Source organism: Diadema setosum, chromosome 5, assembly GCF_964275005.1.
Source record: "Diadema setosum chromosome 5, eeDiaSeto1, whole genome shotgun sequence".
Lineage (NCBI taxonomy): Eukaryota > Metazoa > Echinodermata > Echinoidea > Diadematoida > Diadematidae > Diadema > Diadema setosum.
The window spans coordinates 16,303,650-16,317,450 of record NC_092689.1 but is presented as its reverse complement, the minus strand read 5'-3'; the positions used below and the strand labels follow the sequence as shown (position 1 = coordinate 16,317,450).

Here is a 13,801-nt window from a genome sequence, read left to right as displayed (position 1 = left end):
CTTTAGAGTGTCATAGAAGTGCTTCTGAAATGTTTTATGCTTGTATATACAATTGTATAGAAAAGAAGAAGAAGAGGTAAAACGTGTCCATCATGAACTAAATGAGCGGAGTTGGCAGTTGGCTTAGAATGAAAAGAGGAGAGCAGCATGTATGATGACACTGATCATAATGTGAAATGAGTTTTTGTACTATCATAAATGTATGATCTATCATATGTGACCCGCGACAACGGTTTCAGGCAAAAGTCGCAAGAGCAAATTCCCTCCTAGGCGGGGCACAAAGATTTTTACCATAATTTTTGTCGATTTGGGTTTTTTGCAGAAATCGAATCTTTGATATGTTTTCTACATCTACATGAAATTTCATAGCATAAGAATACGTCTTTCCTATCGAAAATGGAATTTTAAGCACCCTATGTTGAATCGCACTCGTCAGTTTCGAGCTTCTTTCGAACGCCGCGCCAATATCCCCAGCGTTGCTACGGCGCAGGGTCTCGCATGCGATTGGCTGGTGCGTCGCACACATTTACATAATTCGGCTTTCGGAGACACCCCCAGTTGCAGCGTTTTGGGAATGCTTTGTCCACGCGTGCATGATTACAATGTACATGCTCCATTGTTCTTGCTATAGTGGTTTATACGCTCGCTCTGTAGTGCGTGCTCTTCGTTTGGCTTTCTATCCAAACTATTCTACCGCAATGTTCGACAACGGAAGTGAAACAAAAAATCATGTAGCACGACATAATCGGGTAAAAAGAAAAAAAAAAGTCTACTTGTACATGTAGTAAAAATTATGACAGCAGACTGACTCAAGGGAAGGATGATGAGAGGAAAGGAGAGGTCACATGTAACCTGTTATATTGAAATACTACACATCAAGATCGCACCAAACTAACGAGTCGTACGTGTTTGTTTGTTTGTTTGTTTTGATATTATAATCAACACCACCGATCAAGGCAACATATGCACGGCTTGTAAAAACAAATCAAAAAGGAAGCGTGACCCTTGCCAGCTCTGGCATTTTTCTGCCTTCAAAAGGGTCGCCAATGATAAAGTCAAATCAACAACAATGAAAACGCGATTTGTAAATGTGTGGATTCGCCACCCGCTCCTGTTACATGCACCAGATCATGGTGTGTGGATGCCATTGCATAATGCGTGCACCATACACATGTACACCATACGTGCAATTATCGTATCCGCCATCTTGAAAGACGTACTGGTAAAACGAACCCGAGCGAACCGCATTGTTTTCCGGCTCCATACGCTGAGCTCCGAGGAAGGGTGCCCGGGAAATTTGACTCTCTCAGTGAGCCAATCAGAAGGCGATGTGGTTGCTAGAGGCGGAGCTTCACATCGATTGGCACCATCGTACGGATGGGTGATTCTCACCTCGCATCGCCGCTCGGACATTGTCTTTGAGTAAGAGGTGAATCTTCAAAGCCCGTTTTCTCGCAATTTTGTCTGGCTAACAACTTAAAAAGTGCATTTTATTTCGCTTTCTATGCCCACTTATGGTGCCGAAGAATACAAGTGTTTTATATCAATGCAAAGCTTAGGAAATGGGCAATGTGATTCAGTGAAAAAATGAATTTTCAAAATGACCGACTTTTGCCTGAAACCGTTGTCGCGGGTCACATATTTTCCTTCTTTAACAGTCCTTCCAGACAGAGGCAGCTACGGGTCTCCTCAAGTATGTCAGTGATCCCAACGGCCTGAGAAAGGTCGTTGAACTTGGAGGCATGCAGACCCTAATCTACCTGTCGAGGGCCAACGTCCAGCCGGTCAAGCGAGCCTGTGCATCGGGCATACACATGATGGCTACTCATCAACCTCTCCAGCACCTGCTGGCCGAAGCTGGGGCCATCAGGGCTATATGCAGGTAGGATGTGTGCAGCAGGTGCCTGTAGGCTTAACTCTTTATGTGCCATGGTGGAAACCCCCTGTGTGCCACGTTATTCTGAGACACGAAGGTAGTCATGCTTTGAGAAAGAATTCTTTATTTCCAATTTGTATAACTTCTACAACTTTGTTAAGATGGGCATAATAGTAGGCAAAGTTAACGAGGAATGCCAAGCTTTGTTTCGATATAAATTGTATGACGAATCTATTTTCATTTTTTCTTTTGAATGACCAGTTGCTACATTACTATAAAGGCATGACTTTTGCACATAGAACCGTGACAGAAACTTAGAATGTACGAGCAAATCTAGTTGGGAACACTGCTTGATAGTCAATCACCTCTTAGAATGCAAGCCGTATATGAGAGGAACAAAAGCACGAGAAACGCTTTCATTGTGCCGCGGGATTAGCAATGATTAGCGATTTATCGATCGGTTTTGGCGGCTTTGTTTGTTGAGCAGAATATGCGATGTTGGCACGCCGTCGACTGAGTCGGACGTGCGAACGTGGCACATAAAGAGTTAACCCTATCATTCCCAGAGCAAGATTATCTTGTAGTATGAAATTGGGATTTTGCGGAAGTAAATCTTGAGCATCACAGAGTATTATGGATTCCTTTTGTGAGAGTCATGTACTCCCAGATATTTGTGGCAGGTTGAATAATTTCAAAGCATCTATAGGCATTCAGTTCATTGTGCATTGACACACATCTCTAGCAGCTGCTTTACATTTTATTGTCAGGTCTGTATTATCACCAGACAAGTTTAACAGTGTGTGATATGAATGACTACCATGACTCAGAACAACAATACATATCAGGAACAAATTGGTAGCATGTCTTGATGAAAAGGGAAATCAGCTCTTTGCTGCATACAATATTCCAACACTATCTGTAGTCTCTTTGAAATATTTATTGAATTTAAAGTGCAAATGTAGTATTTCTGCATCAGATGATCATCTATAGATTAGTGAGAAAAGATGGCATTATCTGATTAAAAGTGCATTTGATATTGTTGGTCTTGAAGCATGTTTTATTGTCAGCAATGATGATCATTGACAATACAAAATCCTTCAGTCATGGGGGGGGGGATGGGAGGAGAAATTATTGCAGGGATATATGTCAGATGATGAGTATTTTACTTTTATAGTAATAGTTGTTTTTTTTTCTCTCTCTCTTACACTCCTGTCAGCATCCTGAGTACTGCAGATGAAAGTCAGGACACACTTCTCATTGATGCAATCAGCTCCCTCATGATATTTGTCAAGTCACCACATCTCAAGATGAAAGGTAGGCCTTCACTTCTTTCTTTCTTTCTTTTTTTGAGGGGGGCGGGGTCAAAGAGGTCCTTGAGCTTTGTTTTGATTCCCAATGATTTCCTTGAACTGATTTGGCTCTAGGCATTATAACCTCATGCATTCTGATGTCTTGCCATAGGATATGTATGTAGTTGATACATGTCTCTACTGATTTTCTATTGTTCCATTGCCCCATGCCAGTGCAGTATAAAGTCAGAATGGATGTATTATTACTGAAAAGGTAATTGTCAGGATGTGGCAAGTTCAGCATTTGAACATTTCTTTCCAAATGACCACTGTGAAATCAGATGTACTTTGATGATAAAAATTGTTTAAGATATGTGGAAAAGAGACAGTGGTAATCAATATTTGCCTACTGTTATAAAGAGTATTAGTAAAATGAAATGCTTGATATTCCATAACTCATATAAGTTGGGGGGGGGGGGGGAGTGTCCTGCTGTTTCTCTCAATTTCACACTTATCTTGAGGTCAGAACATACACCATGCAAGCTTAAATCCTGGTATGCATTGACTTTGTTTTTTCTTAGCTCCTCTTGAGGGCTATGGTGTTTGTCATTGAAAAGAAATATGCCACATCCTTTTGTACATCTTAAAAGAGATTAAGAGAAGCAAAGAAAAGACATGATGTACTGCTTGAGCATGCATGCATATATGGTCAATATTCAAATGCTGGACCAGAATGTGACCATCAGACTACATCACTTTCAGTCTATTCACTTTGCAGTACTTTCCAGAGTTCCATTCACATTGGCAGTGTTGTTGTCCCCGCCGAACGAGTTCGAGCAGGGGACTATGAAACGGGCTCCGTACGTGTGTGTGTCCGTGCGTCCGTCCGTCCGTGTGTGCGTCCGTGTGTGATCAAAATGTTAAATTTACTACTTCTCTGTCATTTATGAGCCAATTTTGATTCTGTTTGCTTTATATGATAGCACTACATGGGAGCTTTGAAACTTCTACACAGAATTTCAGTTGTGACCTTTGACCTTGACCTTTGACCTATATTGTACATTTTGCTACAAAATGCTACTCCTTCGCCATTTCTAACCCGATTTCGATTCCGTTTGCTTTATGTGATGGCACTAGGTGAGGGCTTCAAAACTTCTACACAGAATTTTGACCTTTGACTTCTTTGACCTTTGACCTTGATTTTTGACCTATATTGTACATTTTGTTACAAAATGCTACTCCTTCACCATTTCTAACCCGATTTCAATTCCGTTTGCTTTATGTGATGGCACTAGGTGAGAGCTTCAAAACTTCTACACAGAATTTTGACCTTTGACTTCTTTGACCTTTGACCTTGATTTTTGACCTATATTGTACATTTTGCTACAAAATGCTACTCCTTCGCCATTTCTAACCCGATTTCGATTCTGTTTGCTTTATGTGATGGCACTAGGTGAGGGCTTCATAACTTCTACACAGAATTATGACCTTTGCCTTCTTTGACCTTTGACCTTGATTTTTGACCTATATTGTACATTTTGCTACAAAATGCTACTCCTTCGCCATTTCTAACCCGATTTCGATTCCGTTTGCTTTATGTGATGGCACTAGGTGAGGGCTTCAAAACTTCTACACAGAATTTTGACCTTTGACTTCTTTGACCTTTGACCTTGATTTTTGACCTGTATTGTACATTGGCTACAAAATGCTACTCCTTCGCCATTTCTAACCCGATTTCGATTCCGTTTGCTTTATGTGATGGCACTAGGTGAGGGCTTCAAAACTTTTACACAGAATTTTGACCTTTGACCTTGATTTTTTACCTATATTGCACATTTTGCTACAAAATGCTACTTCCGGCGAGGACATATATTACGCACCGCGTAATTTCTACTTTTCCTTGTTTCTGTTCTTGCTGCTTATCATCACATGCTGTTGTGGCCTATAAGTGTTCAGATGATATACCTGTAGATGGTCAATTGCAACCTTTCCTCGTGAACAACATTCCGGTTGTGTTCAATTTATGAGCTTCTGATTGAGAGGAAAGTTTCACAGAGTTACACATGTGCAGTTTGTCTCTCTTCATTAAATAAGTGTCTTTTTATTGCGGCTGTGTCCCACAGCTGTACTGCCAGTATGGATGGTATGTTGCAAAATTTCCTCACTTACAACACACCACTGGTGTTCAATTCAATTTGTAAGCTGTGAATTGAAAGCTGCATTTCACAGGGTTTGTCAAATGTGAGATTTTGTGTCTTTTTTTTTTTCTGTGCGTCCTTTCGTACCACTGTGTCGCACAACTGTACAGCCATTGCCGATGGTGCACTGCAACCGGTCCTCAAACTGTGTGGCATGCAAGCTTCAGAGGCCATTGCACTCTTGGCTGTGAGAACTCTCAATCTCATCACGGAGCATGCAGGCAACCACGCAGCCATCATCGAGGTGAGATGATGCTGGTGTCTTATCACATTATTTTGTTATGAGTTTACCCAGTATCTCCTTCAAGAGCGCATTGAAGAAAGGGCAGTGTAGATTATATCGTTTCCCGATGACACTTGGAATTATTTTGGAGAATGCATTCTTGCAAAACAAGGTATTGCAATGAATCAGCAGAGTTTATAGTATGATCAAGCTATATCATAAATGAGATCCATAGTTACAAAGGCTTCATTCTTAATATCCAAGACACTGGGAAAACAAGAATTTGGTTAGATTGAAGACCTGATGACATGGGTGATCTACAGAGCAAGACTTAACAGTTATTGAGCTCTTGCAATTTGTAAAATATGAAGTTGGACATGATTACAATTCAGATGTGTTTATCATCGCATCGGGACTTTGCAGTCATTAATTTTACAATCCAATCAAAATCAAACAAGAAATAAATTACTCGATTTGATGAGCATATGATAGATGATGATGCAACAGCTGGAAATTTATGATCACAAAATATTTGATACTTTTATGGAGTATGTAATCATTTGATTCATTCCTGAATATATTGCTTTTCATTACCCAGAATGACCGAAATGCTTTGCCTCATCTCCTGTCCCTTACAACATCTAATGATGAACAGGTAACAAGTTTTGACTCACACTATTTCACATACCATTCTTAGGAATCACAGAGTTAGAGATGAATTATATTGCATAATATTAGTAATCAAAACAACTAGACATTTATCTCTTTCAGGCCTCAAAGGGAATCCAACTTAACTTTTGATCGACAAAGTTGTCTATGTAATTCTGGTGCATCTGCCAAGCATTCACACTTGGATAATATGTTGATATTGGGTTGGGTTCCCCCCCCCCCCCACAGTCAGATTTACATTGCATTCTGGAAATACATGAATATTCATGTTGTTGTTGTTGCTGCTGTTGTTGTTATCTGCTCTGTTTTTTCATGGCTGCATTGTTGAAGAAGCATTTCCCTCAGTTGTACAGAGGAAAATTAAGGCCACACTGTCATGTGTGGCCATTTTGTGTGTATAAAAGGAAATGAAAACTGACAAAGGGAAAACAAGTGAAGAGAAGATATTCCATGTATAACGTTTGTGTGAATTGTGATTCTTTTGAAATGCAATCTTAGGAAATATTGATCATAATAATGTAGGCCATTTATGGACCATGAATGATATGGCCCTAGTACAAATTAATGAGCATAAGATTTCCATTTCTTACTAAACTATTTATGTATGGTATCGTTGAAAGAAAACATCTGGAGAGTTTACAAGCAACCATTTACAAATGACTGAAGACTGTGCCAATATAAATGTAGTGCTGGCATGCCATAGAATTTTAACCTGTTGCCCCTGCAATACCTCAACTGCCCACACATTTGATACAAGGCACACTCAGTTCCCATTGGCAATGCGTTGAGCTGTTTGACCTTTGTGGTGTATGTCTTTTCATCAATGTTGTGATGTTGCAGATGCAAGAAATCACTTTGAAGACACTTGGAGGCTTGTCCATGGGAACAGACTGGCATAGGCACAGAATAGTGCAGGTGTGTATCAGAAAAAAACAAAAACAAAACTTAACCCTAATGGCACTAGATGTACATGTTATAAGTGTTCCAGATGAATCGAGAATGCATACACATATTCATTGAAACTGCCACGAAACATGTCATATAGAAGTGGTGGATGTTTCTTGCTAAGCTGTTTTTAAATCAAGTGACAATAGCAAGAAGACTTTTCAGGCCAGAGAGGATTTTGCATGAAATCCTCCCGAGACATGCAGAGTTGTATTGTGTAAAAATATATGCGCCGCGACACAAGAAAATGGCCCTTAGCGCTGTCCCGCACAATCGCCATATTATTAAAACAATGTGGAAGTTTGACAAACCAATATGTGCAAAAAAAAGATCAGCTAGCTAGCTGCGTGCACATACATAGATGCATCAAAAAGGAACAGGATTTTGACAAAACATGCATTTTTAAATGTAATAATTGGGGCGCTTAGGAGTGGAATTTCAGAAAACGGTTTGCATGTCTAAATACGTCAGAATTCATTCTACAACCTGCCAGTGAAAACTCATTTTCAGTATTCTATGCCATAAGGGCCCTTTTCTCTCGTCACGGCCCATATGATTTTGTAAAAACAGAAACTTATTCAAAAAATGAAGGAGAAAGTGAGAAAGAGAACAACAACATATGGTACATATCTTTAGTATAAATTTGTTTTCTTTTTTAATTTTGTTTTTGCTTGCAGGAGGATTTTTCAGCGGGGCGCTGTCTGGCCAGAGTGCTACGAACGAGACCCAAGAACAAACAGGTGTTGTGCAATGCTGCCTGCCTGGTGGCCAACCTGGCTGTAGGAGAGCAAGACCAGGTCAGTCCAGAACGTCTGTAATTAACAGAGGAATGTGTTCTAAGCAATGCCTGGAAAATGAAAGCAGAAGAGCAGAAGTAACACTGGTGATGCTAACCATTCTTCATGAGATTATGGTATAATTGTTATCATAATAAATGGTATGATTATGCCTTTGATATAATTATTCTACTTGCATATACATATATATGTAGGCCCTATATCTCTTACATGAGATAATTAGGTGTATTATCATTTGTGTCACTACTTGATCATGTCTCCTACTTTTTTCAACAGAAAATAAAAGGGACATTTTGTGATATGAGGCAAGGTCTATTTATGACAGATGGCCAGATTTGATATATTGACATACTTCTTGCTCGCATGATTTTGTTGATATACAGGGATCGTTATCGGAGTGTCTGGACTCCCTCTGTACCCTGCTCACTGAATTCCGGTACCAGAAAGAGTTGCTGACGCACGTTGCCAGAGCCCTTGCCAACTTTGCCAAGTTTCGCCACAATGCATTCAGGCTGGTAAGTGCCATAATTGTATCTTCAGTCGCTTTTGATCACAAGGGTCATATTTGATCTTTGATGATTACAAAGAAAGTAGATTCAAAAGTGATGAGTGACATGCTCACAGCTGTGAACGGTATGTTGCATTTGCTGTTGCCATGACAACTGCACTCATTGTTGGATTTTGAAAATTAGCAAAGAAAGTCATGATATGGGGCTGAGATGTTGGATGTGAGTACTGAATGGAAAACATCTAATTGAGTGTGTATGCCAAGTGTTTAAAGTAGGGTTTATGGACGTTGGGATAATCGTTACTATAAGATTCTGAAGAAATGTACTGTTCAAGTGTGAATAAGTGCTGATAGCTGTAAATGTTCTTTGCATTTACTTACTGCAGGTTGATCACCTACCGAGCATAATCACAATTTGCCTCAAGGTAAGATTCCCATATTCCTCATTTTCTTAATCTGTTTGTGTGCATGTCTTGCAGCATTATGTGTAATCTACAGTCTTAGCTGTATCTTGAGTTTTGGTTGAAAAATAGTTCATATTGGTAGGTTATATCAAGGAGGTTTAAGAGATGGAGTTCTAACTGGCTGTAATTATTCAAACAGTTGTTACTTTTCTATTGATGTACAAAAGAATTCCACAGGTGCATCTGTGCCTTTGGTGGCGGGGTTTGATGCCGCCGTCTTGCTGAGCAATCTGAAGATTCATTTTGAACGTGAACTTAATGTTGGCTATATTTTGCTTGTTTATCTATCAAATGAAACGAAATCTCACTTAATGATAAGGCTCATTAAACAAAGGTCAATCCCTTCAAGAAATATGTGCAAAAGTGTAAATCAGAGCTGTATCATGTGAAAGTGTTTAAAACTGAACCCTCCCGGAAAGCCGGTTTTATTACTTTTCCACTTAATTCCTCCAAATAAAACTGATATGGAATAATCTTGGAGTATAATTCTATATTAATAGATATATCAGATTATTGGCCGGGCACGGCCAGTCGAGTAATTTTCATTTTCATTTCATCATTTTTTGTGCAATTTCTATTCGCGCATCCCCGTGTCTTTACCATTATATACCACCTATCTTTTATAAGTAGGGATGGCGAAAAGTAATTACCATCACAAAGACATATTTTCGATAGAAAGTGGCTGATGATTATGCAATGAGACATGAGTCAATTGTCTTCCTATCTGCGCGGCAGATCCAGTTTGCCACATGCTTCAAATACTTTTGAGTGGCGGCATCGAACGTGACTTCAAAGGAAATGCAACAGTTGTGACTCCATTCTCTTGAACCTCCTTGGTTATATTGGATAGGATAGTTTGGAAAAAAAAAGTGTTGCATCTGCTCTGTTCCTCTTCCAGCCCAGGAATGCATTGGATTCTTTGAAGATGCTGGGTGAAAGTGCTGAGGTGAAAGTGTTCAGGTGAAAATGCTGAGCTGTATGAAAGCAATGAGGTGGAAGTGTTGAGGTTGAAGTGTTGAGGTAGAAGAGCTGAAGTGGAAGCAGCTAACATATCAGTGCTGAGGTGAAAGCACTGAGGTGTAAGTGTTGAGGTGTAAGCGTTGAGGTGTAAGCGTTGAAGTGAAAGTGCTAAGGTTAAGTGTTGAGGGGAAAGTGCTGAAGTGAAATGTTTCAGGCAAAAGGGCTGAGGTGAAAGTGCCGAGGTGAATGTGCTAAGGTGGAAGTGTTGAGATAAAAATACTGAGATGTGTAAGTGTCGAGTTGAAAGTTACGGTGTAAGTGTAAGGTGTAAGTATCAAGGGGAAAGTGCTGAGGTGGAACGTATGAGACAAAAGGGCTGAGGTGAAAGTACTGAGGTAAATGTGCTGAGATGGAAGTGTTGAGAAGATAGTGCTAAGATGGAAGTGTTGAGGTAAAAGTGCTTAGGCATGTAAGTGTTTAGTTGAAAGTTAAAGTGTAAGTGTAAGGTGTAAATGATGAGGTAAAAATCCTGAGGTGAAGGTGCTGATATGAAAATGCTAGATGAAAGTGTTAAATGAAAGTGCCGTATAAGGAAAATAATGGTACCAGGGCCCACCTCAATAGCAATGCTTACTCTACTGAGGCTAACATGCACAAATAAAAATGCATTGTCATTGTTTTCATTGCAGTCAAGTACAGAAGAGGTGCGGGCTCAGGGCCTGCGTATCGTTCTCTCTCTCCTCCAGCACTCCGCAGATTCTACCATCAACTGCCTCCTTAAGTAAGTTAATGTCTTTCGAAGGAGAAAGAGCTTTTTTGAAGATCTGAGGGCATAAAAACCCAAAGACATAAACAAAAACAGAGAACCAGGTCTATGCCCATAACCCTGGTATCTTAGCAACTGATTTGATACAGCAAAGTATCAGTGTCAGATTCTGCATATCATTGGAAGACTTTCTGATCAACTTTGTGAAAATAAAACCTTTTTAGACTTGATTTCCACCTTGATAAAACTTTCCATCCCATTTCGACGTTAGGGCTCCACATTCCATAGTGATGGAAGTAGGCCTACCAAAATAATTGATTTTCTTTGTCACACTATTCAAACTCAAATCCCCATTTTTTGACTTGTGAATGAGCCTGGCTTTCCAAGGCTCTTCCATCATTGCACGAGCAAGTCTCATTTTTATTTATCTTCACTGCTATGGACAATTATCTGTTGTCATGAAATCGTCACCAAAATAGTGAGCTCGACACTTAACTTTTTTTTCTCTGGTGGCCTGCTTGGGCCACTAAAATCTTTGAATTTTTTGTTTTGGTGGCCCCCCCCCCCCCCAAAAAAAAAAAAGAAAAAAAAAGGAAAAAAAGAAAAAAAGAAGAAGAAATGTGATGGCCCAAAATGGAAGGAAACATGAAAATTCATTTTGAATGTGAACTGCCCGATTGAGCTACCACAAGAAAACCTTTTTGGAAGTTTGGTGACCTGACATTAATTCTTAGGGGCCCTGGGCCACAGCTATTGTCAAGCCCTACATGTAGAAAATCTTCTTCCCCACGGAAGTGCCCCTTTTTTTATAGCCTTTTACCTCTTGTGTCATGTGGAAACACTTTAGGGAATCACAATATTTGAAGTCAGCAGGTTAATTGAGATATTCCTTAATATTGTGTGCTTCCATTGCAGTGATGGTGTGACGGACATGCTGAAAGCTATCTCCAAGTCACCGGGCATGATTGACATCATGCAGAACAACCTCATGACCCAGGTCTCGGAGAGAGAAGCGCCATCTTGAGTCCACTTCCATGTAGTCCCCAGCTTGGGATGTTCACGCCGTGGCAGTGGTGACAGTCGTCTCAGGTGTGTGTCATAGAGGAGATATTCCCCTTTTGCAGTGAATAAATGAAAAAAATCACATTTCCTACAAAACATGTGCCATTGTTTTGTTCACACATAACCGGTTTTATGACGAATGGTACTGCCTTTGTCAATGTGAATTGGAAGACTTGTATATTTCATCATGTACATTGGCAAAGAAACTTTTGCACATTGAATGCTTATGGTGGTGTCCGTTTCGCTGCCATTCCGATAAATGGCAGCTCTGCTTAATCCTTTTTGTACCAATGAGTCGTATGATCACAACTCTTACACACAAACCTATGAACACGTAATATCGTGTGGCATGCAGAGGGTTAATTGACATAAAAAGTCATTTAAACAATCTCAGTGCAAATCATTACCTTTGAAAATTGTAGCAGAACTTTGGATAGACAGCACTTATTTCTCATGCGTAGTTAAAATCAAAGCAGAAATGAAAGCATAATTTCATGACATAATGCAAACCATTCAATTTACTCTTTTACTTGGAGAAAATTTGACGAAATGCATGTTTGAAAATTTGTGCAAAATTCACTTGACTGAATATACAAGTTACACAATATGTGAGTACCATGCTTCCAAGTAACGTATGTAGTGTTATCTATCCATTGAAAAAAGTAGATATTTGAAGATGAAGACTAGATATTTGTCAGTACTCTTTCGTTGCATTCCAGTGTTGAATAAGCAGACACCTGCGTAATGTCTCCATGAATATATTGCAATGAATGTCTCCATCCTAAGATGATTATGAAGACTGCTGGGGGGCGTTTCATCAACGAGTTCGTCGGAGGTTTTCACCGACGAATTTGCTATCAGCCAATCAGACGCAAGGATTTACACTGACAACTGTTAAAAGCTAATGAAATCCTTGGTCTGATTGGCTGATAGCAAATTTGTCGGTGAAATCTCCGACGAACTCGTTGATGAAACGCCCCCCTGGTTAATCATTGTGTCAACACTTGTCAGTCAGTGAGTCCGATGACAAGAGAGTGTGAATGATTAACTCTGCTCAACAAATTATTTTTAATGATCTTCATCTCCTGTCAATAGTAAATGCATAGATACATACATCTTCAAAAACAAACAAACAACTCATTCAAATTCATGATTCTCTTCCGTCGAGATGTTTTCATCTCGGTGGTCAAGCTCGGTGGTCTAGTGGAGATGACGCCTGTCCGGTGATCAGGAGGTCGTAGGTTCAAATCCTGCTCGAGTATGTACGCCCATGATTTTTTATCATGGCTACTACTAAAACACTGATCAATTCAGTGCTTATTTACGTCGATGTAGGGCAATTTGTCAATCAGTTGCAATGAAAACAACTCATTCCTACCCTTTTCCCTGAAAAAGAAAATACAGAAAAAAGAAATGACCGAGGGGCATAGGACAGTTTTGTCTTATTGTGTGCTTTTTGACGGAATTATGGTCCGACATTTTAAAGTGTGAAATCTCGAAAAGCAAGGTTGTGGGGGGTTTTTTTCCGTGCTTGTACAGTATGAACTCCTGAATGAAATACAGATAAGAAATCTTTCCAACCACGTTGAGTGCAATGCTGCAATGGTGATACACCAAATTGGTGAAAGTGCGTGTATGTTATATGAATACAATTTTTGTAATTTGTGTTAAGAGAAAAGCAAATGTACATACAAATTATCTTTACATTTTTTTCTGACCCAGATAAAGCAGCCATATTTGTCAGTGCTTGCACCATGTTAACCTGTAGTTATTTTATGACCATTAATATTACTTTCAGGCGGTTGGAGATGTCGTGTGTTGATCACAAAGTTGCCAGTCAAATTCCTGTGTTTACTTGTCAGTGTGTTCCTATAGTAAGACAACCAAACATTCTTGGTATTTCTCCTGATTGTAGGTTTCTTTTCGGGAGAGAACACTGAATGCAATTTAATGAAATATTGTTCATTGCGCCACGGCAGACAGCTAAGCGAGATTTTTATTTTTCAACAGATAGAAATCGTAAAAGTAATGTAGTTGGTTTTGT

The 13,801-nt window shown here is 39.6% G+C and overlaps 1 protein-coding gene across 1 annotated transcript in view; it reads left to right on the top strand.

Annotated features, from left to right (window-relative positions):
- The window catches only part of LOC140229146 (uncharacterized), a 14,375-nt gene extending 2,421 nt beyond the window's left edge, over positions 1-11,954 (top strand). The window contains exons 3-12 of the mRNA XM_072309412.1: positions 1,659-1,882; positions 3,093-3,190; positions 5,474-5,607; positions 6,185-6,241; positions 7,096-7,170; positions 7,878-7,997; positions 8,381-8,512; positions 8,892-8,930; positions 10,619-10,710; positions 11,611-11,954. Coding sequence (XP_072165513.1) covers positions 1,659-1,882; positions 3,093-3,190; positions 5,474-5,607; positions 6,185-6,241; positions 7,096-7,170; positions 7,878-7,997; positions 8,381-8,512; positions 8,892-8,930; positions 10,619-10,710; positions 11,611-11,719 — 1,080 coding nt within the window. The 3' untranslated portion in view covers positions 11,720-11,954. The remainder of the gene's footprint in view (positions 1-1,658; positions 1,883-3,092; positions 3,191-5,473; positions 5,608-6,184; positions 6,242-7,095; positions 7,171-7,877; positions 7,998-8,380; positions 8,513-8,891; positions 8,931-10,618; positions 10,711-11,610) is intronic.
- The last annotated feature ends 1,847 nt before the right edge of the window (positions 11,955-13,801 follow it).